Below are 25881 nucleotides of genomic sequence, written 5' to 3'. Positions count from 1 at the left end.
AGCCTAAGGTTTCAAATTGGAACCCCTAGTTTGGGGTGTCTGTGCGCTGTGTGTGGCGAGTGCAGAGGGGCTGATGTGCCTGGAGGAGGAGCCTTGCTCCTACTGAAAACAGGGCCCTCAGCTCTCCTGGGACTGCTCAACAGGGCTGAGGGCATGTGCTCCGCCCATGTGGGTCCTGAGGTCTCGGGGGAGGTAGTGACAGGGACAGGTGGGGCTCAGAAACCTTGTCCTCTGGGAGAATGGGCTGCCTAGGCATTTCACTGCAGCTGCCTACTGCAAACCAAACAAGGAAAAAGAAGGTAACAGAAAAAGATCTGCAAGCTGAGGTAGAGATGTGAACAGTAATACAGAGATGGCCGGAGGATGAGTGAAATATCATGAAATCCACACTGAATCTCTTTCTCTCAAGACACTCCTCCTCCCACAAGCTAAGCAATTCCATGGTGTCCTGCCACAGACACACAGCAATCAAACTCCAAGAAGAAAGCGATGAGGATGGGCGGGCGTGGAAGTCAAGGGTTCAGCAAAAACATCCAACAGCAAGTGTGGAGGGTGAGTGGGAGCCAGGTGGCCCGGGCGGGGGTGCTGGAAGCTGGGGATGGTCAACCATGCTCAGGGACCACAGGGTGATGGGGTTAAGCAGAAATCAAAACACAAAATCCAGAAACACCTCCACTGTTCAGTCCAAAACAAGCGGTGACAGGCATGGATGTTTCTAGGCACAGAGGAGAAGCTGACATGCACAGGGTCCCAGGCAGGCAGGGGGCAGGGAGTGGGTGTCTGCGTCTCTGTGCAGTAGGGGAAGGAAGAGCAAAAAAAAAAAACAAAAAAAAGAAACAAAAAAACCCAGAAAAAACAACAACAAAAAAAACCAGGACAACAGATATGAACCGAGGACTGGGGAAGGCGACACAGGACAGCCAGCTGGACAGAGGCGCTTCCTACTTACTTCCACATTGCTCTCTAGCGATCCCGCACTGCTGCGACGCCCTCGCTTCCCTGCCCAGAACATGCAATACCAGAAGTTAGACGCGGACATGAGGCTGGGGGCACTGCCTGCCTGACGCCACGCTGCTGCCACGGAGCCTGTACCCCTGCTGGGAGCAGGCACAGGTGCCGGGCCCACCTGCCCACAGGAGCCAGGTGTGAGGGGTCGGAGGAGGGGCTCAGTGGGGAAGCCAGCAGCAGTGCAGGAATGAATTTTAAAAATAAAGTTTTCAAAAAGCAAAAAAAAGCCCCAATTTTATACTCCTCCTGGACCAGGAGTCTGTTGAGAGGGACCCTGGGGCTGAGACTGAGGCATATGTACAGGTGGGCCCGACGCCCCCAACTCGTGTGTTCACCCCTGACTCGGGTGAATGGGGAGGGGTGAGGGACAGCTTCCACATAGCCGCAAACAGCATGGCAGGTCCTGCATGCCCACCTTCAGTGACTGCCGTATATATGTGTATATCCGCGCACACACATATATGCCCCCATCTCCTTGGCAGGACGAGCACTGAGGGTGAAGAGGAAACAACTTCACATCCCCACTTCCTCCCGGCTGCTCGCAGCTCAGTTTTGGTTTGTGCAGTGCCCTGGTCAGGGGCAGGAGACAGGGTTGGGGGCTGCCGGAAACCGCCTTCCAGCTTGGGATTCCTCTGCTTGGCACCACCCCCCAAAGGGGCCACAAAGCCTTCCCTAAGCCCGGAGGTCTCTGCCAGCATCTTCGTCACGCCTCAGCGCAGGGCACACAGTAGGTACTCAGCGTGCAGGGTCCGTCAGAGCAAAGCCGGGTCTTTCTCTTGGCTCTGGGTGCCTAGGGCCCAGGCCCAGCCTGGCCCCGCCCAGCCTCCACCGTCCCTCCTGAGGACCTCTCCATGAATTTTTGAGGAACACCAAGCCTGGAGCATGACAGGGGCCCAGCCTTAGGGGCCTGGGCTCTGGCCACTCTCTGGGAGTGGGGATGGGAAGAGAGAGGGAGAAACAGCCCTCCCCACTTGAAACTCTAGAAGCTTCCATCTGGGCAGCATCACCATGTATTGAGCACCGCGCTGGACGTAACCCTATGGGCGCCACTGTGTCCATATCAGAGGGGGATGCTGAGGTCCACTTCTCACAGGCAGCAGGGTTCACACCCAGACCTGCTCACCCGACTGCCTCTAAGGCTGGATAACTTGGCCACGCAGCCTTCACAGCTGGACCCTAGGCTGGGTTGGGCCCAGGAGCCTGGAAGAAGGAAGCAACTGCTGGGCCTCCCCACTGTGCCCCGTCCCCAGCCTCTAGGAAAGCTACTGCACCTCCCAGCTAGCCCAAGGCCACCAGCCAGTGACAGGTGGAGGAAGTGCCGTGGGCTTCGAGCCTCCCCGTGCCATCTGAGTGTGCTGGGCTGTGCCTTGGCATGGCTTCGGCTTGGGCATCACAGCACAGACTCAGGGGAGTCCAGTCCCTCTGCCTTGCCTGCTGACCCCAAACCAGAGGTCCAGGTGGGAGTTGGGGTCAGCAAAGGGCTTTGGGTGGTTCTTGCTTGTGTGATGTGGCCCTCAGAGACCACTATTGGGAAAGGGCCACACAGCACATCAGGGCAAGAGGGCTCAACACCAGTTGCTGAAGACTAGGACAGCCAAGTAGGACCTTGGCCCTAATTCTCAGCCAGAAGCAAGAGGAGGCTCATATTTCCTCATTTTTCAGCCAGTGTGGGAAGAAGGGCTGACCTTTCTTCCCTTCCTGCCCAACATAGTGGTCCAGGGACGTGGAGCAGAGTTGAGTCCAGCCTCCCAGGACACGGCCTCCCTCCTCCACCCCCCTCTTGGGTGGCCACAGCCATGAGACACTCAGGACATTGTGGCGCCATGTGGAAATGTGGAGAGACAGAGCGCCACTATCTCTAGGGTTTTCAAATCAGCTCTCTAACCTACCCCTAATGCCTGGGACTCCTCTGGCTGACTAAAAACCAGGGCCAGAGGGGAGATGGCCTCCCCTGTCTGTATCCGGCAACTCCTTCTGGCTGGCCTATAGCTTCTGACAGGACCTGGGGCCAGGCCTGAAGGCTGGGGTTGGGGGTCCACACAGTGTCCCCACCTGGAGTTGAACACGACCCTCCTTACCCTGCCCAACGTGGGTGAACACTTAGGAGTTCATCACTTGGCTGTTTCGGAGTGACGCTGAGTGTCTTACAATCTACTTTCTCAATGTCTCAGGTCAGCAAGAGATGCAGGGTGACCCCAGGGCTCCCTCTGTGCTGAGTCCTAGAGCCCTGTGCTCACAGGTACACCCACAACCATAACTGCCCACAGCCAGCCATGCAGATATTCCATGCGTACGCCGCCTCCCACACCTGCCCCGGTTCACCGGCTGATGAAGGCAGGCAGGCCAGAATAGTGGCTCCCACCACACACGTGCTGATCAGGCCAAGCCAGCCCTGGGCAGAGCCTGGAGGGACTTGGAACCATTTTTCTTGAAGGGCTCCCAGGAAGGTTCTTCACAACTTTTTCACTTCCTCAGAGTCAGGGCAGGGCGTCACGTGGCAGTGCTCTCCTGCCCACCCAGGATCCTCATCCTGTGACCCTCAACAACGCTGTGGCCGGGCTGGTGGCCTTGCTCAGTGTCAGTGACCACAACAGAAATGATGGCTATGCACACTCAGCCGGCACCGCCTGAGCCAGGCATGCCTGAAAGGCTTTCCATGCATCGACTCCTTCGCTGCAGCTGGGGAAACGGGCCCACAGGGTCTGACAGCTAGAGAGGGCAGGCGGAGGTGGGGGATGAGCTCAGGCTGTCTGATTCTGGCATCTGCGTGCTGCACCGTGTTCTCTGCTGGGCCTGACATGGTGGGGAGGGATGTGGCCAGGGCAAGAGGAAGCACCACCCTCTCTGGGCCCTGGCCCGCTTCACACGTGGCAGGGGCGCTGCTCTGTCCACCCACCACGGGTGCCTGTCACTGCTCCCCTGTAACAGGACATGGAGACTGCTGCAGGCAGGTCCTCTCTGTAAAGACTCAGAGCTGGGCAGCTTGGCCAGGGAGGGGCAGGAGGGCCGCTGGGGGCCACGGGTCAGTGTCCATCACCACTTGGCTGATCCCTGTTTCCACAGTCCTTGCTGGGTCCTTGGTCTTGGGTCAGCAGGGCTCTTGTGCCACTGGAATGAGCACCAGGTGGGGAGTCTTAGCCCAAGGAAGACCAGGGCTGAGACACCAGGCAATGCACTGCAGTGGGGCCGGTGCCAGCCCCCTTCTCTCTAACTCTTGGCACGACAGGCTTCTGCAGGCTCCTGAGGATGGGTTCCTTCAGGCACCATCTACGGCCACTTCATCAGTCCCCTGGCTTCATGTCTGTGGTATGTTCTCCCTTGGATGGATGTGCAGACCTGGGACGGCTGCTCTCAGGGTCTCCTGCTCCAGGAGCAGTGACGTGTCAAACATGGAAGGGGACACTGTCCCGTGGGCTCACCTCTTCCACAAGCTCATCGTGGTGTTTCAGGCTCAGTGCTGTGAGGGCCGTGGTGAGGTGGGGCCGTACTGCTGCTGGGGAGCTTGCAGCCCCCATCTGGTCCAGAGCACATCTGACCTCTCCTGCTGCCAGCCCTGCCCCTCCCCAGGAAGGCTGCCAGCACCCGCCTGTCCCAATGGGAGATCACAGGTGGCCTCTCCCCAGCCTGGGGCCTCGGCAGCTGCCTGGACTCAAACCCCACCTCACTTCACGCCTAAACCTTTCTGGGTACGGGGAGGGGGGTCCCTGAGATCTGTTCCTCCTTTTGTTTCAATGGCAGGCCCAGGGCGGGGTCTCAGTCCCTATTGTCCTTCTGAGCTCAGAATTCCCAAATGACAACAGCAATCATCACACTACATGAAAGCAGCTGGCCCTGGGCCCACCCCTCACACGAACGTGGGCCCGGCACGTGGCTGTCCAACCCCCAAGCTCTGGCAGAGGGTGGACAGCTGATGTCCTGACCGCTGGGCCCTGGGGTGGATGGGGCTCAAGGGCCTCGGTTCTGGCAGAACTGCTGCTGCCTGAGAGGGGCTAAGGGGAGGGAGAGGGCAGGGCCTGCCGCACTGCACAAACTCAAACGGAGGCTCTGGCTCACAGCCTGCAGAGGCCCAAAGCAGTCCAGTGACATTTAGCTGTGTTTCACAAGGCCACTGGGAAAACCAGTGGTTCTCAACCAGGGATGATTCCGTCCCCCAGGGGACACCTGGCAATTTCTGGAGACATCAGTGACTATCACGACAGGGAAGATATTACTGGCAACCAGTAGTAGAGGCCAGGAATGCGTGTAAACATCTTGCCAAGCCCGGGACGGTCCCCCAGCAAGCAGTCACTTGGCCCAAAATGTCAATCAAGCCGAGGTTGAGAAGCCCTGGGTTCAACCCTCATGCTGGCAACTGGCAATGAATTTCTGATTTTTTTACTATGGCAAATAATAATAATAATGACAAAACGAAAACAAAGGAAAAAATCCAACTTAAAAAAAGGGCAGAGTCCAGAGGGCCTGAGAGGGACTAAGCTGAGGGGAGGCAAGGCTGCTGACGGGCAGGTGCGGAAGGGAGTCCTGAGGCAGGGCAGGTGGGGCAGGCAACCCCAGGAGGGGGGTCTTCCCAAAACAGGCACACCAGGCTCCTGGGGCAGACCTGCCAGGGACAAGCTGGGCCACTGCAGCCCCAGGCACTCCCCGGGGCCCCTCCCAGGAGAAGCTCACTGACTGGTGGACAGACTGTTCGGCCGAGGGCGGCTATGATACCCTCCCGTACACTCCTTGAGCAGCAACACAGGCTGCAGCGGCATGAGCCGGCACCCACCGGTCGGCCCGTGCCTCTTGTCTCTCCTGCCCACGAGGGACAGCCAGGGCCACGGCTGCTGGCAAAAGCCCCTGAGCCTTGCTGCTCCCGGTGCCCCACCCCCAGGAATGTAGGCAGTTTCAGGGGTGCTGCTTGCTTGGGGGTTAAACAGCTGGCAGCAAATTAAACACACACAGAAACAAAGAACCACAACATCACAGTTCCCACCAGGGCTTTCCCGGACCCCGAAGCCAGCCCTGGCCACTGCTCAATGGCCTCTGGACTGGACGAGGCCCGGGTTTCCCAGGAGAGGAGGCCCCGCAGGGAAAGCAAGACCGGGGACAGTGGGCAAGGGGGGCGCCAGACAGATTAGAGGGTTCCGCGCAAGTTCATTCATCAGCATGAAGCACAGGGACGCGACCGCACAGAGAGCACGGGACACAGCCGCCGGCTCACTCGGGCTAGAGCGACTTCTCAAATCAATAAACAAGTAAATAAAACCCCTGGAAGAAGAAAGGGAAAATGGGGGTGACTTCCCCAGCTAATTCATATGCAATGCCTTTCTTTTTGACGATTGGGTCCTGTTTCCCTGCATCTTTTTGGGGCGCCCTTTCTGTGTGTCACACGCTGCTCTGCTTTGCGGGAGGTCAGGGGAAATGCCACACTGGCCTCGCCGCAGGCCCCGGCCCGCGTGATAAATGCCCCGAATGCAGATGCCCTGCCTCGGTCTTGCATGCGTTGGGCTAGCAAGGTGGTTCTAGGCCAAGCTCTTACCGGCTTCCGAGAGGTCCCGCAGGGAGCTGCTGAGGGCACTGCGCTTGAGGCCCTCACCACTGGCGTAGCTGTCGTCCAGGCAGGCCCGGCTCAGTGTTCCATTGCCGGATTCCTTTTTGAGGCTGGAGCACTGGGACATGCTGGGCCGCACGACGCCTTTCTGCTTCTCGAGCTCCGCTGGAACAGAGAGGGTGAGGGTCCTGGTGAGAGGAGCACAGCCTAGAGTGGGCAGGAGACGGGGCCTTCTGCTTGGAGCTAGCACTGTCCTGAGCCACCATCTGCCTGGAATGGGGAAGGGTTGTTTCTGGGAAAGAGGGTGTGATGGCCACCCTGGACAAAAGAGCAGAAAGGAGATCCCAGGAGGGAAGCTAGAGAGACCAGAGGGCCTTGTGACCTGCAGGAAGGACAGTCACCTTCCAGGCTCGGGGGTGGACAGGGAGGCACAGACTTGCCTGGGTCTGGGAGATGAGCAAAGATTAGCCAGGGTCTTCCACAGAGGGGGCAGCGGTAGGGAGTCCCATGTGCCTCCAAGGAGTAGACCTGGAGCCAGGGATGGCCTTGGCTGTGTGACCCATCAGTCGGTTGAGCCTGATGCAGAAGACGACGAGGTGCAGAGAGGCCAGCTGGGAACTCTGCGGGCTCTTGTGCACGGGGTGACCAGAGAGCCAGGGTCTTTTGTTGGACATATGACAGGCAACAGGTAGGGCGGGTCCTGGATTGGACTCCCTCTGTGCCTCCTGCAGCCTGGGAACACAGACTGCCCCATCACGTGGTCACAGGGAAGGCCAGAAAAGACTGGGGGACATCTTGTCTCTGTGGGCTCAGAAGTCACTGCCCTGACGTGGGGAGGCAAGTGCCAGTGTCTGGCAAGTCTCGGCCTTCTGTCCATGAGGCCTGGTACTCACACTCTATCCTGTGCTTCTCCATCTCTTGGACTTCTGCAATGGACTCCCGCAGGTCATCGGTGAATTTCTTCCGGTCTTGAGGGTTGGGGGCGTTGAAGTTTATTAACACTTTGATGTCTGCTCCGGGGACAGATGAGGTGAGCCGGATGCCATTGGGATAGTCTGCAAAAGGGAAGGAGAGGGGAGGAGGCCCACGGGTCTCAGTGTGTTCTCTGCAGTCTCCTCTCTGGTCGGGAAACAATGGTAGGGCTGAGTTGTGCGGGAGCCTGGGATAAGGGCCGGGAGTCCAGCCTCCGCAGTGGCAGGCTGCAGGGGTGCAGAGCAACCTCATCTCCCGACTTGGGAAAGATGGTCTGTGTCGCTCCACATGTGACTCAGGGACAAAAGTGGCCAAGCTCAGGGGAGGCTGCTGGGGCCGTCATTCTTCCCTAACTTTAAGGTTGTGGAGAACAAGCCCCTGACTTCCAGGTCCTTGGGCACTGTGCCAGGTGCCGAGTCCTGGAGGAGGACAGAGGTTGTGTCCTGAGACAGGTGGGGGTCTTCTCTAGTCATCTCAGTTCTGGACAGCAGTGAGCGCCATATTCTCCCGAATGGCCTGTGGCCCACAGCTCCCATGGGGTGCACTATGGGCACTCCACAGCCAAGGAACCCTGTGCCCAGACCTGCCTGGTGCTACCTCCGGGCTCTCGGGGTTCCTGGGGCTTTGGTCTCCTGGCAGTGCTGCTCCTGCAGCGGGAGTCACTGGCAGAGCATCAGCCACTGGATGTTTGAAGGTTCTTGGACCAAGCACCAATCCCACCTTGGCTCAGACCAGGTGGGCCTGTGGGCAGCTGCAGAGTGCTCCTGTGTGCATATGTGTGCACATGTATGTATATGCAGCCCATTACTGCCACGTGGGAACATGTGCCTAGTGACACCAAACCTTCTGATTTTCAGAGAGGCCCAAAATATCTACATTTTGATGTAGAGACTGGCTCAGCAAATTTTTTAAAAATATGCAAACCATATAAAAGATAACTGAGCTGGGCCTGCCTCCCAGGCTGCCAGTTTGAGACCCCTGGAATGACGGCATGTCTTATAGAAGCTGCAGGCTTGGCTCTTGCCAGCACCCGGCACTCAGGATCTAAGGCCAAGCCCTGGGACCGCAGACATGATCCAGGTGCAGCCTCTGCCCCGATGGTCCACAGTGGTCCTGGCCCCCTGCTGGGAGCTTTGCTGCCAGGATCTCACTAAGTTCCTACCCCAGCCCTGGGGGGCAGGGGTCAATGCCACCATCTCAGAGAGCAGGCTACTGCTGGTCAGGACAATGTGGGGATGGCACTGGCCTCCCCTGGGACCAAGGCAAGTCATGACTTGCAGCCTGCGATGGGACAGGAATGGCAGGAGGTGGGGAGGCGGCCAGGGCAGGCACGCCATGCCCCTTGTTGGGCACGTGGGGAGCAGGGCATACAGGGAGTGCAGGGTCTCTTGCCGGGCTGTCCCTGGTCCCACTGAAGATAGAAGGGGACAGAGAGCCCCAGATCCAGGCGCAAGGCCTGTGGTTTTGGATGGTCCAGCTGCGGGTCCCTGACACTGTTCTAACCTGCAGATGGAAGGCTGATTAGACAGACAGTGACACCTAGTTCTGAGAGGATAAGGGACCCCTACTGCTCAAGCAGGGACACTCAGCTTTTTTCCCTAGGACACTCCAGGTGGCCTCCTGCTCCCCAGCCCAGGAGGACTGGCTCAGCCTCTAACAGGGAAGGGACAAAGGAGGAGGAAGAGAAGCCGTGGAGAGCGAAAGGAGCAAGGTAAAATGGAAGCCAGTGGGGTGCTGCAGGTGTGAGCCTCCCAAACTCCCAGGCCCCCAGGCCTCACCCAGGGCCTTTCAGCAGGGCATCACAATTAACCCTTGCAAAGCACTGTGTTCTGGCAGCTATGATGGGGGCCCTGTGGCAGGCACTACTTTACAACCCAGGCAACAGAGGCCAGAGGGGTTGCAGAGCCAGGCCACACAGCAGTTAAGCCAGAGCTGGGATCTGACCCAGGCTGAGGGGCTCAGTTCTTCACTTCTGCAGACACTCGTGGGTTGCTGTCACCTGTGTTCTGGGCCATGTTTGCATATCACCTATATAACTTAATGTTTTTCTATCAACATTTTATTTAAATAAATGTATTTCTGCCATAAATTTAAAAATCTTATCACCTGCAAGAAACGAAGTACCAGTAAAAGCAAACTGAGTGTCTGTCCAATGTTATTACATGAGGCTCAGCTGACTGATGGGCCTCTTGAGGGTCTGTGCCTACTGCTCACCGGAGCTCCTAGCTGCAATCTGCTCTCTGGGGATAAAACAGGGGTGAGCGTCAAAGCCCCCCAGGGTTCTGTCGTCGAAGCAGCCAGGAGAAAGAGCATAAGCTGGGACATGCGCTCTTCCAGGCAGGCCCTGGGGGCAAACTTACACTGGTTCTCGAAGAGCAGGACCTGCATGCCATACAAGGAGAAGGACTGTCGGAAGCTGTACGTCACCGAGTTCTTCTTCTTCTGGAAGATCTTGGTGACCTGGAGGCAGCCAGAGACAGAGCTGAGCTGCAGTGTCTCGGGGGGCAGTGACTATATGGGACCTCTGGTCAGAGAACCCTCCTGGAGTTCAAAGTCAGGAGGACAGGGACAAGCCCACGTGGGTGGAGGGCATGGGCTTCCACTCCAAGACTTGGACAACGGTTCCTGTCCCCGCAACCCCGATGCCATCTTGGCTGGCAACAAAGCCCCACAACCTGGCACAGAGGCGATAGGGACTTCACAGCACGGAGCCCCCTCAAGTGCCTTCTCACAGCCAGGTGAGGTGTACACACCCAGGGCTTGGCACCTTGAGGGGCAGGAATGGACAGGTGGCGCTCAGCAGCGCTGACCTTGATAAGAAGCCATGGCTTCCTCTCTCGGGAACAACCAGAGTGTGAAGCTATGCCTGGTGATGGCCTGCAGGGAGACTGGCCCCTGGGCTAGCAACGTGATCCCTGAATCCCTACTGGCCCGCCATGGTCCTTGGCTGCTATTCTGGTCTACAGTAGGAAAGGAACTTTCCAGTGTGGCAGCCAAAGGCTGGGCTGGGAGGGGACAGGGGAGCTCTCATCTCCCCGGTCTCCAGGGCATGCCAGGCACCATGTAAGGTCTTACGTCCAGGATCTCACTGGACCCCTGCCACCTTCTGAGAGATTCATCTTACAGAGGAGGAAACTGAGGCTCAGAGATGTGAAGGGATTCGCTCAAGGTCAGGAGTTCTTCATAAAGGATTTGAACCTACATGTCTGATTTCAACATCAGTGGTCAGAGAGGGGTAGCCAGTCCTCATACCCAATCAAGAACATGGGCATCTTTGGCAAGAAAGCCCGTGGCATGCAGGGGTACAGAAATGCAAAGGACAAGCTCTCCCTTCTCTCTGCAGTGGGCACTTCCGCCCCCGTCTGGCTACCATTCATGCCACCTTTTTTTCTGGCAAAAGCTCCCCAGTTTCCTTTTGGGGAAACCTCCAGCCCTTGTTTCCTTCAGTCCATAGGTCTTGCAAGGACCAGCTCAGGGCTCCAGGAGGTGGGGCTTGGGACCTAGGCCTAGCCAATCAGAAAGCACTGCACCTGCCTGGCCTGGAGAGGCTTAGGGAGGGATGTGCAGCGACAAGGGCTAACTCTGCAACCTCTGCTCAGTCCAGGAAGAGGATTCTACAGTTGCTCAGCAGACAGGATCAGGTCTGGAGCTGCTGGGGCCACCTTCCCCTTCCTGGACAGAGCCTGTCTGAGGAAGGGGCCTGCCCGAGGAAGCGTCACACAAGGTACAGGTGCAGACAGCACACAGGAGTGCTGCTGACGTTGGCAGAGGCTCTGGAAACAGCTGGTACTAAAGCCAAAGATCCCCCTCTGGACCTATGCATGAGCCAATGAAGTCTGTCTCCACGTGCATTGTGAAAGACACCAGGCAAACCCTCCCTTTTGCACCCCCACATGCACGCACATCTTCCCCATGCAGACAGCCAGACGTGGACCCTGGGCTCAGGTTTGAGGTCCCTGCTATGATGCCTTGTGGGTGAGCCACATACCACCAGGAGGTCGTTGAACAGGAAGATTTCTCGCTGGTGTAGTCCGAGTTTCTGGGGCTTGTTTGGGTCTGGAACCTCAAAGAGCCGGCAGTAACAGACCAACCGACGGTGGGGCAGAGAGAGCACCTGTGTGGGGAGAGGCTGTCCTGCCACGGCTGCCCAGCTCTCCTCTAGGAGCCCTGGGGGCCGCAGTGGAGAAGTCTAGCCCTTCAAGCTACAAACCCGGCACGTGGGCCTTGAGTTCAAAAATGCCTTCCCTCACAGACATTGAAGAGCAGATGTGTCTTTTGGCTCACGGCAGTTTCCCGTACTCTGTTCTCAGGAGCCACTATTTAAAATCCCGTATCTCTGCTCTCCTGAAGGACTAGGGCGTGCCCCTGCTTCTGCTGAGACCTCTTTTCCATTCTTTTGGGCAGGTATCAGGCTTCTTAAACTATCACGTTCACCTGGGAGCCTCTGGTCAGACAGCGAGTCACATTTTGAGTCCCCACAATGTGCCGGTCATACACATGAGGCCACTCAGCCCTGCAAAAGTCTTTACAGAATCTACTCTAGATGAGGAAAAACTGAGGCACAGAAGTAACGACAAAACCAGGAAGTGGCAGAGCCAGGATCCAATTCCAGGCCCCAGGACTTTTCCCACCCTACCAAGCTTCCCCATAAAAGATTCCTATGGTCCTGATGCCTGAAAGACTCTCCAAAATCCTGAGCCAGCAGCCAACACTCTGTGGCACTTGCCCTGGCCCCGTCCTCCGCTCCCCACATCTACCCTGAACGTGCCCCTGACAGCTCACGCGAGCTCCCAACATGGTCATAGCTCCAGCTGCCCTTGAGGCCCAATGCCTCAGGGCGAGGGATGAGCCATCAGGGCCTGGCTCTGGGAGTACCCAGGTTCATGCAGGACGGGGGAGATGGTCAAAGGGGTGGGATCCCCGAGATCACTGTCCTGAGGCCAGGGGCTTGACTCTGTCAGGGTCGCTCTAGGCCAGGGCTGCCTGAGTTTGGCACATCGGGGGGTTAAGATGAGGGGGGAAAATGTGGCCCAGCCTGGGGTGCTCAGGTTGCAAAGGTGTGAAGAAGAGAGGATGGGAGGGTTCGGGGAGCACGGGCTGGAGGTGGGAGGGGCCTGGTCTCTTGCAGGGGAAGCTGGGGAGGATAAGGGCATGCAGAGCTGCTTTCAGGACTGAGGGACAAGGCCAGTCCACAAGGAGGGTCATGGCGAGCGGCCCGGTCACCCTGTGTGCATGTGTCCTGGGGCGTGTGGGCACACCACAAAGCTATGGCAGAGGACGGGTCCTGGGGGTGAGGAGGCAGGCACGGGGAGAGCCTGGGGCATGGGATGTGGGGGACAGAGCAGGGCCGGGTAGCGGACAGGGCAGGGCCTCAGAGGACACACCAGGGTCTGTTTCAGGCACAGGGTCTGGGGGCTGGGCTCAACAGGGCGTCGACAAGAGGGAGCAGGAGTCTCCCCTGACAGCACAGCCTCAGGGCCTGCAGAGATCTGAGGCTGGGGTAATTACGAACATCTGATTCCTCAGCACCCCAGCAATGAACTCAAGCAGCCAGCACTTGGGCTCTGGGAGCCTGGGGAGCCGGCGGACTGGCTGATGCCGGGCCTCCCCAGGGTGGCGGGCTACCCACAAAGGTAAAAGCAGAGAAATACTCACACAGCCGAGCCCAGGATGCAGGGATCCGATCTGCGGGAGAATGTGAAACCAACAAAAGGGTGTTCATGTTTCAAAGCCACGCCCAGGCCAATGCTGCAAGTGCCCCCTCCCTACACCTCCCCTTGGGATCCACCCAGCCAGTATGTAGGGGACCCACTCTCTCTGGCAGAGCTCTCTGAGGGGTCCCAGGGGACTCCTGGACCACCCAGGAAAGCCTGCCAGTGTCAGGGGCCCAGAACTCAGCCACTGCACAACCCTGGCCTGCTAGATTATTAAGAGCCTCAGCTCTCTTCAGATTGTAACGCAGAGCCAATAGCTGTTATTCCCAAATATGATAGGAGACACTCGAAAAAACCCCAAGCCCTGGCAGAATTCACCAGCCCGGCTGTGTGGGTGGGAGTGAGAAGGCCTAGCAGGCAGCCCCGCCCAGGTGGTGCTGGGGCCAACCACGTACCAGGGCCCATCACATACCGGCTTCTTCCCCACAATGAGCTTCTCCACCTTCTGCACCTGGGACACATGGTCCTCATTGGTCTTCAGCTCTCGCTTGCGGATCCGTTCATAGATCCCGATCAGCATCTCACGGGGAATGTCCTCACCATCGTCCACACCTGGGTAGGGGATGCAGCTGGATATCAGGGTGGGCCCCAGGCTCACTCGATTTACCAGTTTCTAAAGCAAATCAGAGGAGCGAACCTTCCACCAGACCCAACAGAACCAAAGAACTCCCAGGCAGGCCCACAACAACAGGACATTTTCAGTCAACACAAATTTCCTCAGTCCTCCTACCAGAACGGGCCCAATACATCTGACCCGGTCTAGTAGGCGATGGGTGTCAGGGGCTGAGCCACCTCTAAGCCATGTTCAGAGGGCTTTATAAATGCTACCTTGCTCCATGCTAACCACAGCCCTTCGAAGTGGGTATAATCATCTCCATTCCACAGATGGGAAGACTGAGGCTGAGGTGTGGGGAGGCTGGAGTATAGGGAGGCTGGGGTTTGTCTGGGCTCCGATGGACCTGGGGCCACGTCCTACTTTCACTCTTACTAGCTGTGTGACTACGGGCGAGTGACTGCCTCAACCATGCTTGGTGTCCTTTAAAACAGGTTGCCCACAGCACAGGCTTGTGAGGAAACGAGGGGCGCCTGGGGCGTGCCCAGCTCTGCATCTGAGCAGTAAGAGTGCTGCAGTGGTTGCTGTTGCTGGCCCACATTACACGGGCAGAGGCTGGAGGCCAGGCTCTGACCCGGGGCTGCCCTAACCACAAGCACACACTGCTGCTTTCTTCCTCCCCACTCTGAAAACTGCTGTGAGCAGAGAAACAGCCTTGTACATACGGGAAATGCAAACTGGTTTTGCAGTGAGTTCTACCCTCACCCCTCCGCCAGGCTGCAGTCCAAAGGGCTGCAGGGCTTGGGGAACACGGACGTCCCACAGATGGCTGGCAGGACAGGAGATGCTCCAACCCGGGGTAGGCAACCTGGCAATGCCTGTCCAAATGACAAGTTCTAGCACCCTCTGGTCCACGGACTGCATTTGGGGAACTTATCCCATGGGAAATGAGACACATACAACATTATCGCAGCACTGTTTCCAAACGGCAAAAGGCTGGAAGTAACCATTAACAGGGGAGAGCTCACCAATCATCCCACATCAGCACGACAGACTACTTACTATGCACCTGCCAAGAACAGTGAAGAAAGCCACAGTAAAGCACATGGGCCGTTTCTCTTAGATTTAATAAGTGGGAAAAGCAAGGTGCAAAGTAGCAGGGGATAAAATCACTCCTGCATACGTGCACTTGCATGAGCGGAGCACAACTAGGGGGCACGGCCAGGAGAAGCCAAAATCGAGGACCTTCAGGGGCAGAGGCTATGCCCTGAGCAGGCGGGGCAAGGTGGGAGGGAAACTGCTAGGCACCTTCCAGTATTTTTTATTTTTTTTTCCTAAATAGACATTATTTTTAGAGCAGTTGTAGGTTCTCAGAAAAATTGAGCAGAAGGCAGACTTCCCATGTATGCCCTGCCCCCCCGACACTCACAGCCTTCCCTGCTGTCGCCATCCTCACCAGAGTGCTCCATTGGCACAATGATGAGCCTACACGGACACATCAGCATCACCCAAGGTCCATGTTTTAGATTAGGGTCCACTCTGGGTGCTGTGATTCTGTGGGTTTGGGCACACGTAGAACGACCCTTATCCACCATTATAGCACCATGCAGAACAGTGTCACCGCTCTAAAAATCCTCTGAGCTCCGCATACCCCTCCTCCCCTCCCCCAGCTCCTGGCAGCCACTCATCCTTTTCCTGTCTCCATAGTTTTGCCTTTTCCAGAATGTCATAGAGTTGGAATCACATAGCACGCAGCCTGTTCAGACTGGCCTCTTTCACTCAGTGCTGCACACTTAAGTTTCCTCCACATCTCTTCATGGTCAATAGCTCACTTCTCTTTCGTGCTGAGCATTATTCCACTGTCTGGAGGCACGCAGTTTATTTATCCCTTCACCTGCTCAAGGACGTCTGGTGGTTGCCACGTTTTGACAGTTTTGAATAGAGCTGCTATAAGCATCCGTGTGCAGGTTTTTCCGTGGGCCTAAGTTTTCAGTTCATTTGGGTAAATATCAAGGAGCACAACTGCTGGATCATATTACTTTCTGCCTTTCAAACTGTGAATATCCATTCAAAAAACAAATTTAAAAATTTAAAAACAAACTTTAATAACAAGGAAAGACTCCTGGACTGGCTTCCGTGGTGAGCTACTCTGCCTTCAGAGTCCTCCAGCCCCCAGGGCTCTCCCGCTGCGGGACCCACTGGACAAACTGGGCTGACCCACTCCAGAGAGGATGTGTGTTGGGGTGGGGGTGAGGATTTCCCTACAAAAAGGACAAGCTGTCCATGCACTTGGCACAGAGCACCAGGCTGGTTCTGGGAGTCCAGGGACCTGCCTGGCCTCAGCCGTTTCTTGGTTGATGTGATCCTGGGCAGGTCCCTTCCTTCTCTGAGCCCTGGTCACCCATTCTGAAGTATGAGGAAGATGAGAAAGAATGTCCCTGAGCTCTGGGCTGAAAAGGGGTGACTTGGTGGGGACAGCCCAGGCTTGGGAGACAGAACCTGCAGCTCCCTTCTTGGGAATGGAGTGCTCAGCCCCTTCCATGGGAAGTGGGGAGGCTCCCGCCACCCTGTCATCCAGACAGCTGGCAGGACTGGGTGCAACCATGGACAGGAACCACAGAGCCACTGCCACTGGGGTACGGACTGGCCACCACCTGACTCAGCAGCCCTGCCCCGCCAAACCTTCTCTACTCTAGGCCAGTCATTTCTGGTTCCTCCTGCTATGTCTTATCCAGCATGTCACAGATGACGTGCAGGAGGTTCTAAAGTAAGAAAAAAAAAAACCTGGTCAGGCACAGTGGCTCAAGCCTTTAATCCCAACACTTTGGGAGGCCAAGGTGGGAGGATCACTTGAGGCCAAGGAGTTCAAGACCAGCCTGGGCAACACAGTGAGACCCTACCTCTAGAAAAAATAAAAATTAAAAATTAGCCGGGCATGGCAGTTGGCGCCTGTGGTCTCAGCTACCTGGCAGGCTGAGGCCGGAGGATCTCTTGAGCCTGGGAGGTCAAGGCTGAAGTGAGAGATGATTGCACCACTGCACTCCAGCCTGTGCGACAGAGGAAGACCGTGTCTAAATAAATAAATAAATGTAAACAAATTAGAGACCCTCAAACTGTCCCTGGGCTGCCAGAGGGACCTCTAAATATAAATAAATAAATAAATAAATAAATAAATAAATAAATTAATTAATACAAATCAGAGACCCTCAAACTCCCCCTGGGCTGCCAATAGCATGCAGCACACAGCTGGCTTTCCTGGAGGCGATGAATGGCCAGCCTGCACCAGGGGTCATGCAGAGGTCTGTGAATCCCAGAAACAGGCTTGGCCCCATGAGAAGGGAGGCTCAGGATGAGAGAGGCCCCAGGTGGATGTAGAGGAGGCCCCGGCCTCCTGGCTGCTGCTTGGACACCTGGGCCTGGGAGTATATCTGTTGTACCATCAAAGTGTCCACTGGTGGCCCTTGGGAGCTCTCAAGATGCCTTGGTTCCCAGGAACTACAGACTTGACGGACTTGGGGCCTGCGATGCCCCTCAGACCTTGCACCACATACAGTAACTGCTGGGTGCAGGGAATGGCTGTCCATGAGCTCTAAGCCATGCCCCAGCCTGCTCAGCGCCCCTTCCTGCCTCCCAAGGGAGGTGGCAGAACCACTCAGGTCTTGGAGCCTAGCTCAGGTGCCATCTCCCTGAGGCCTCTGCTACCTGGGTTTCCTGCCACAGCGGCACCCACCACCAGGGGAAGGGGAGGGCACTTGAAGACCCCGGAGTGGAGCTGGAGCTGCTCCCTGGAGAGTGACCCTGTTCAAGGAGAAGGGACGGCAGAACCACCGTTGAATAAACTAAGAATGAACAGCTTTGTCAGCTCCACACGCTCTTAGAGCCAGGCTGGATTCACACTGGCTCTTCTTTGCTTTTACAAATAGTGACAACCTTTCCAAGGAACCCTCAGTCCCTGTTCTTTCAACCCACCCTCAGCTCTTGCAGCCAGGGTTCCCACAGGGACTGAGGGATGCAGTGCCTTCCTCTTTCCTTCCGGGGACCCTGGGGCACACAAGAGACACACGGCTGGCACAGAGCCACCTGGGAGAAGGTCACGGCCTTTTAGCTCCTTTCCTGTTTCTGATCACGCAAGGATGCTTCGCTTCCCGTAGACTCCGCACCCACACCTCCCAGCACATGCCCACCTCCCTGAGGGCAGGGAGCCGGGTCTGCACTCCAGTGCCAGCAGCTGGAAGCTGCACTGGCTAGAACTCAGCAGCACTGCTTTCTTTTCGTTGCAAAGAAAAGAAAAAATGTATAATTACCTTCTACATGTGGCAAATGCTACTCATTCTCCATTTACAGTAGTGATATCAAGTCCCCTTTTAAAATATATACTTTTAGGTAAAGACACAAAGAAAAAGGCCAGTTTCATCCTTCAAGGACAAGCTAACAGTGTCACCTTCTCTGTGAGGAAGGTTTCCCAACACCTCGAGACCCTGGCCTGTGTCACGCAGCCTGTGTCACACGGGGGCTCCTCTAAGGCAATGCTCTTTCCAGTCATCTGTGCTCCCCAAAGGCCCCTCCATGCCAGACCCTGGAGTGCCGGAGCACAGTTCCCCAACCGAAGGTTGCCTCACGCCCCTTACACCTGGGGAGGGCCTGGCTGGTGCAGGTGCTGGAGCAAATCTGTGGCTGGCCGACTGCCCGAGACAGCTCACCTCGGAGGTTCTTGATGAAGTCCTCCAGCTTCATTTTCCGCTCGGGCTTGACATTGGGGCTGTACATGTCGGTGTTCAGCAGGATGATGGCGAAGGCCAGGATGAAAATGGTGTCTGGGTTCCGGAACTGCCGCACCACCCCAGGGTTGCAGATGCAGTAGCGCTGGCTGCGGGCCGGGAGGGAGGGGGTCAGGGCCATGGCGCAGCAAGTGACACAGCCCCTCTCTCACCAGCTGAGGCTATCACGTGCCGCTGAGCCTCAGCTCCTGCTTCTGGTGAGCAAGGATCACGCCTGCCTGTTGGAGTTGGCCCTGACTACTCACTCGCCCTCCTCACTCTACTGCAGTCCCTCCTACCTGGATTTTAGCCGGGCACATGGCCGTCCCAGGGAGGACTACATTTCCCAGCTCCCGGGAGCTCAGAGTAGCCACACCACCACATTCAGCCCATGGGATGTGAACAGATGTGTGAGTCCTGTAAGGCTGGGCCCCTCTCCCTGCTGCCTGCAATGGGGACATCACAGTGGGTGTCGGGCCTGCCCTCCAGGACCTTGAGGTGAAAGCAGCCAGGGGCACCTCCACACCAGCTCAGAGGGAGAAGCACTCTGCCTTGTCTCAGCCATGGCTACTGAGGGGCCTCAGGTTCAACAGCTGTGGACCCACCGCTGCAAGAACACCCCCCTGCCTTGGAGTCAGCCGGCTTGCCGCTCCCGCTGCCACCCCAGGGGCCCCTCCACTGGTGACCTCGTGGAGGGGCAGATGACAAGAGGCAGGGACAGAGTAGAGGAGCCAGGCAAAGTACCGGGACTGAGGCTCAGGAGCCCAGCTTAGTGCCCTCCCCTCCAGGAAGCCGTCCTGGAAGGAGGTGGGTGCACCTTGCCTCCCGCCAGGGCCCTGGGGTTGTTCTCCCTCTGTGTCCTCGATCCTCCTGGCCCCACCACCAGTGCGGAGCCCAGAGGGCTGAGTCAGCAGCTGACCTGTGCCGCCCACACCCAGCACCAAACATGCAGGCTTCTATACAGCCAGTCTGCACGTGATCCCAGAATGGATGACTGCGTAGTGACCGTGAGCTCACTGTTTTGTCAGGAACTGGGCTAAGTGTGCCCACATGTCCTGTATCATTTCATCCTTGCACCTCTTTCTAGGGTATGCGCTATTGTTATTCAGTTTCACAGGTGAAGAAATGAGGCACAGAGAAGTTAAGTAACCAGCACAGGGCCACACAGCCGGTAAGTGGTGGAATCAGTGACTGAACCAGGCATCTGGCTGTCTGGCTTGTGCTCTGAGTCACTGTGAATGAGCAAATGAATGACTAGATAGATGGACTTGTGGATGAATGCAGAGCTCGGGGGGAATTAGAGGAAGAGCATTCAGAATCCTGACGTGAACAGCCAGAATCCTAGCAGTTGCAATCATAACCTCTTTCAACTTCAGTTTCCTCATCTTCACAATTAAAATAATCGGTACAGTCTTCTCCACCCCCACCACTTCACACGACACAGTGCCTGGAACGTAGGAGGAGCCAGTATGATCACCCCCAAAGCAATATTCAGGGACACCTGGCCCTGTCTAGGGATGGCGGGGATGCAGTCTTTGGTCCATCCTTGGGCCCTGAAGCTGGGGACACCATCCTGCCCTGATGCAGCAGCCCCAGCCAGCCCAGGCCCCACCTGAATGCCTCGATGAGCCGCTCCACTTTCTGAGCCTCCCCTTGGACACGGATGTGTGCCTGGAATTTCCTGAGGGCCTCGTCCAGCTCCATGGCAGAGAAGTCCATCTCGTCCACCACGCAGCTGGAATAGAGACAGACAGCCCCAAATAAGCACCCCTTGCAGATGCGACATGCCCAGCCCATGCCCAGGTGGTGGTGCCTGAAGCCCCAGGAATGGACTGCCTCCTGCAGGGAGAGCCCCTGCCTGACTCCAGCCAATCAGCCAAGAGCCCTCAGAATGCAGCAAAAAGACCTCCAGGCTTCCAGGGAGCCCACGAAGCCCCTGGAACTGTAGGGAAGCGTGTGTGCCTTTATTTATGTGGGCAGTTTTCCCAGTGGGGCAGAGCATATGGTTATCTGGATCAAAGCCCTTCCCAAGAGACAAGCATTTTTAAGCACAGCCCTCACCAGGCACACAGTGGACGCTACCGTGAGTCTCCTCTCCTCCTGCATGGGGTTGGGGAGTTCGCTGCCATTTTCACAGTGAGGAAAGGGGCGCCCAGGGTGTTGACTTTGAGAGTGAGCCTGTTCTCTTGTGGGGAGAGTATCGGGGTGGTGGGCTGGGTTTTGCAGATGCTTTTCCAGGGACTTGAAAGGGCCATGCACCCTCACCTGTGGGGCAGGGCCTGGAGGGGTGGCTGATGAATGGTCTCCACATTCTTCCCATGGCACTGCCCCTGGCACACCCTTCCAGTCCCTCCTATGGTGACCCCTGAACAGAGAAGATGGGGTCTGCATCAGGAGCCCTGAGGCAGGCTGCAGCTTCTGGCCTAGCTCCCTAACGATGCTGCGGTCACTCCCATGGGGCAGAGGCCTGGCCACACAGGGCCTGACCCCTCTCCCAGGGCCATCTCCACATGGAGGCGATGCAGCTGCTCCCACCCTCCTCTGAGCGCTCCAGGCCTCCTGGGGCAACAGCCTTGGAGGTGGCTTCGGAGCAGTGGGGAGAGGGCAAGCAGGGAGCAGGCAGAGGATTTGCTGAGCAGCAGGAGCAGCGGCCCTGCAGATGCCTGGTGTGGTGGCCCTGGGGGAGCCAGCCACTTCCTGAGGCCACTGCTATTTTCTGACATGAGGAGAACAATGTGCGGATTTCCTAAGGACCAGGGACCGGCTTGGAGTGGGGAGTCGGGGCAGCATAGAAATGGCTGCAGGGGATGGGGGCGGGAGCTGGGCATTTACCAAGGAGCTCATGGGCTTTCCCCTGGACCTTTCCTCACACCTGCATCAAAGAGTGGAGGGGGCAGTAGCCACCCTAACGATACAGCAGGCTTCTCCAGGTGCTGAGCAGGAAGAAAGATGCCCAGCCTGTGCATGCTTGGCCGACCAAGGGCACAAATATTCTGCGGGTGCCTGCCATGTGCTGGCCACACTTAGCCTCCTGGGTGTGGGGCGGGGACTACATGAGTGCCATGTATGTGAGTCCGCGTGTGTGGGGGTGTGTGCCCAGGCCAGCCCCTCCCACTCTGAGCCTTGGTTTCCCCACCCATGAGACAAAAAGGGCGACGACACCCTCTGCCTCCTAGGGAGAAGCAGCAGAGATGGCAGGTGCACTGGCCAGCCCCAGGGAACGTGAGGCCTCGTGCTCCAGGGGCTGCTGCTCCCGGGCACCTTCGCCCCAGCCCTCATTGGTCCCTTCGGCTGCACATAGGCAGGGCTGGGCGGCTAGAAGGGACTGCCCCTGGATGGCCAGCACTTCACCCTGCTCTGAATGCTCTTCCTGGCCCACCTTTCTGGCTCAGGGAGTTGGGAACCCATTTTTCTGCAGGCTTTCAAGTAGCCGAGAGTGCTATGCTCACCAGCTCTCTGAGCTGAGGGGAGCTATGGAATCAGGAGGTGGGGGCAGGACGCCCAAATATCCCAGCCGGGAGAATGAGGCAGGGGCAGAGCATGGCACAGGCCGCCCACGGGGAGGCAGGTCACTTGATGTGGCTCCCCACCACTCTCCCCAGGGGCGAGTCAGGAGAAGACAGGGCATGCAGTCCATGCAGGAGGACAACAGCCAGGCCAGGGGAAGAGGCCCTGATGTCCAGCTGCCTGCTCCTGCCAGCCCTGCCATGAGAAGCTGCAGTAACGTGGGTCACTGAGGGCTGTGATGCCTGGTGCTGGATTGGATCAACCGTGCTTAGGGATGGAGGGGAGGGAGGGGCCAAGGGTGCATGCCAGAGAGTGGGCGGACAGGCAGTGGGGTCCGCATGTGGGATGGTGCGTTGGAGGGCAGGTGCCCACCTGCGTGCTGGGCAGATGTGGGGCATCTGCATGTGTGTGTCTAAGACTTAGGAAGAGAGAAAGGGGGGCCCACCACATGTCCCAGCAAGTAGGGTGGGCCTGGCCCTGTGTGTGCCCATGGGTAACACAGGGTGCGTGAGGGCGTGTGTGGAATCAGGTCCCCCCCGCCGACGCAGAACTCACTCGAGCACGTCGCGGTTGAACTGCTTCTGCCGGTTGCCCAGGAACTCGCCGATCATCTGCCGGCTGAGGCCCTTGCGCTGCAGCAGGAAGTGGGCCACCCCGACGGGCGTGTCGGGCACAAAGCCACGCTCGATGAGGTACTGGACTCCCTTCTCAGGCTTCCTGGGGTAGGACGAGAGGCACACTCAGCCCCAGCTGCCCGGTCGCCAGCCAGGCACCTGGAGGGGATCTCCACTCAGTGGACAGTGGACATTGTCCCTCCCTGCCCACCTGCACCGGTCCTCATCCCTGTAGGCATTCAGGGGTCTCTAGTTCCATCTCCTGCCTGGGTGGGAACTCAAGAGCCCAGGCTGGCACCGGAAGACCCTGGGCTCCAGGCATCCTGCCCTGTCCCAAAACCCAAATGCGGGGGACCTGGTACAAACACCTTCACCTAGATTCACCCAGACCTTGTACAAAGAATGGGCTGGGCTGGCTGCAGGGGTGCTTCTGTGGGAGCTGGAGCTGGACTGTCACTCCCCTGCCCTGCCTGCAGCCCCTTCTCGGCTGCCCAGCACTGGCCCCAAACTCCCGCACACACATTCAGAACCGGGTTCCCTGTCCGGCCCAACTCCCTGCTCCCCTCAGTGTGAAAGCCGCCATGCCAGGCTGCACTTCTGAGCAGACTGGAACCCTCCGCCTGCCAATGGGTAATAAAGAACAGCAACCACAGCACCGGTGGGGAGAGATCGCTCTGTGCTGCCGCTGTTGAGGCGCCCTGTGCACACTAATTCACTCAATTCCCACTCTAGGAGGTCAGCACTCTGGTTACCTGCGGTGCTCAGGAGCCCAGACTTGGGAGCCCAACAGCCATATAACCTTCCAGGGGTCCTGGCTTCCCCTGCTGTAAACACTGAGGCAGTAGTCAGATGCCTGCAATGATGCACTCAGTAAGCACCATAAGAGGTTTCTACGCCAAGTCCTAATTCATGGGAGAGTGATGAAGGTGCAGGAAAGCAGCGTTTCTAGCTGGAGGTTACAGCACCAGTGGCAGGGCTGGCCCTGCAGGGCTGAGTGTGTCCACCGGAGACCGGACCCCCAGAGCATGGGTCATTCCACTGGCTCAAGCTTCTCAGTGCCCAAGGTGTGTGCAGAACCAGGCCTGGGCAGGGATGCGCATGGGGCACGGTACGTGTGTCGTGGGCTGATGGGGCCTAGCGCCAGGCCAGAGCACACCAGGTCTGCACCTGGCCAGGTGTCTGTAGGGCCAGGGAGGCTGCAGGGACATGGCACTGACCTTGCTGCTCACACCAGCCCTGGGAGCAGGCCCTGCCCCCTCATGGCACTTCGGCCATGTGAGCCCTGGCAGGCCCCTTCTCCCTTCGGGCCTAAGACGTCCTGCCCATCTTGTGGTAGGTCTCTTGCTTGGCTGACCTGGCAGGGTGGTCCTGGTGGTCAAAGGGAGAGATTGGGCCAGGAGTGGTGGCTCACACCTGTAATTCCAGCACTTCGGGAAGCTGAGGCAGGTGGATCACGTGAGGTCAGGAGTTCCAGACCAGCCTGGACAACATGGTGAAACCCCATCTCTACTAAAAATCCAAAATTAGCTGGGCGTGGTGGCTCACACCTATAATCCCAGCTACTCGGGAGGCTGAGGCAAGAGGATCATTTGAACTCGGGAGGCGCAGGTTACAGTGAGCCGAGATTGTACCACTGCACTGCAGCCTGGGTGACAGAGCAAGACTCCGTGTCAAAAAAAAACAAAACAAAACAAAAAAGGAGACAGGCTGGTGTGAGAGGGCTTTGAAGATGGCCACATATGTGACCCTGGAGGATGGGTGTCCTCTGTGGAGTTTGCCAGGCCACTCAGGAAGCTGTATGGAGCCATCAGGCCAGACTGGCTCCATGTCCCCTTGGCCTGAGTCCTCAGAGTCACTGAGGGCTGTCAAGTGGTTGGGGACACCCTCCAGCGACACGTGCTTCCTTAAGAGTCCATGAGGAGCCCAGTGTGGCTTGGGCCCCCTTGCCTCATGGCACACCCAGAACCTATGCTGGGGTGTAATCAGCCGGGTCATCCACTAATTGGGGGGCCGGGCCTGACCCCTTACCCCAGCAGGTAGAAGTCAGCATTCTTCTGTCCCCGGGGTGGGGGGAATGGAGATGAAAGCCGGTGTCCACCTGCCCCATAACCTGCACCGTTCCCAGCTGACAGCAGTGCCCTGCAGACACTGCATTTCCACATGCAAGTGAAAGGAAGCCTCCTGGATGCAAGGTGACCCTGCTATTTTTATCCCAGGATGGCCACACCCCTAAGCGTGTCCCCAGGAGTGTGGCAGGGAGCAAACACCAGCCAGCTTGGTCCTGGCACAGAAGTGGTAATGGAGTGGCCCCAGTCCCTACCTGTCCCAGGGACCCAGGATGGAATGACCAGGGTTTCACTGTTCACAAGATCACATGCCTCGCTATGATTAGGGGGTCTCCAAACAAGAACTGCTCCAGTGCCCCAGGCCTCTACAGCCAAGGCCAGAGCAGATTCTGGGTCCTCACCATCCTGCTCCATGCCAGCACCAGCCCACACCCTTCTCTCCCTCCCTCAGCTTCCAGGTGAGGGGTCGCCATGGCTCACCTACAGTTGGGTTTTCTTTGGCCCACACACTGTTAACAAAAAGAATTCTAGTTAGTTGCCAGTATTTAACAACTAGAAGAGTGCACAAAAAATTTGGATTTCTGGCTTCTGAAAAATCAGGCCTTCTGGCATCCCTGGACCTATGCTCCCTGGCCTCCATGGCAGTGACTGGGGGAGCTGGGCTGGGCTACCCCTACCCGCTGCTGCCTGGTCCCTTCCCCACATAGGTGCATGCTCTGACTCCACCCAGGCTGTCTGGTCCCTCCAGGCCACCGCTGCAGTGACCAGGTCCAGGCCCAGCCGGGTCCCACCTTCTGTCACTTCCCCGGGCAGCAGCTGCACTTTTTTTGCCCCCATCCACCCTCTGGTGTTGATGTGCCACATCCAGGGACTTCTAGGACAAGGCTCCTCGGCCCTGGAGGTGCTCAGAGCACAGAGGGAAGAGGGGAAGGCGCTGTGGGAAGCGGGCATGCGGGCTCTTCAGGATTAGGTGAGCACCATGTGTCTGCTGGGCCAGGTACCTCTTAGTGAACACTGGCTGGGAGTAGGCCGTGCGCCCCTGTGGGTACAGCTGAGAGGCCTAGTCTGGGCAGGGGGCAAGGGACAGAGACTGAGGGATCAGGCAATTTTCTGGGAAGAGGTGACAGTGAGGACAAAGGCGCTGAGGTGGGTGGGGAGAC

At 57.6% G+C, this 25881-nt stretch overlaps 1 protein-coding gene across 12 annotated transcripts in view; it reads right to left on the bottom strand.

Moving 5' to 3' along the window:
* Positions 1 to 25881, bottom strand: part of IQSEC1 (IQ motif and Sec7 domain ArfGEF 1) — a 397406-nt gene that overhangs the window by 3973 nt on the left and 367552 nt on the right. For 10 of the 12 annotated variants that reach the window (XM_054480326.1, XM_054480332.2, XM_054480331.1 and 7 more), the window contains 10 exons: positions 22597 to 22758; positions 20147 to 20269; positions 18478 to 18644; positions 13637 to 13776; positions 13166 to 13195; positions 11499 to 11624; positions 9871 to 9970; positions 7432 to 7593; positions 6527 to 6703; positions 950 to 999 (listed from right to left, as the gene is read on the bottom strand). In XM_054480326.1, the coding sequence (XP_054336301.1) occupies positions 950 to 999; positions 6527 to 6703; positions 7432 to 7593; positions 9871 to 9970; positions 11499 to 11624; positions 13166 to 13195; positions 13637 to 13776; positions 18478 to 18644; positions 20147 to 20269; positions 22597 to 22758 (1237 nt within the window). The remainder of the gene's footprint in view (positions 1 to 949; positions 1000 to 6526; positions 6704 to 7431; positions 7594 to 9870; positions 9971 to 11498; positions 11625 to 13165; positions 13196 to 13636; positions 13777 to 18477; positions 18645 to 20146; positions 20270 to 22596; positions 22759 to 25881) is intronic. The other 2 variants (XM_054480334.2, XM_054480337.2) reach the window with 1 other exon arrangement.

This window comes from Pongo pygmaeus, chromosome 2 (assembly GCF_028885625.2).
Source record: "Pongo pygmaeus isolate AG05252 chromosome 2, NHGRI_mPonPyg2-v2.0_pri, whole genome shotgun sequence".
In the NCBI taxonomy this organism is placed as follows: domain Eukaryota; kingdom Metazoa; phylum Chordata; class Mammalia; order Primates; family Hominidae; genus Pongo; species Pongo pygmaeus.
This window is presented reverse-complemented; position numbering and strand designations above follow the sequence as displayed.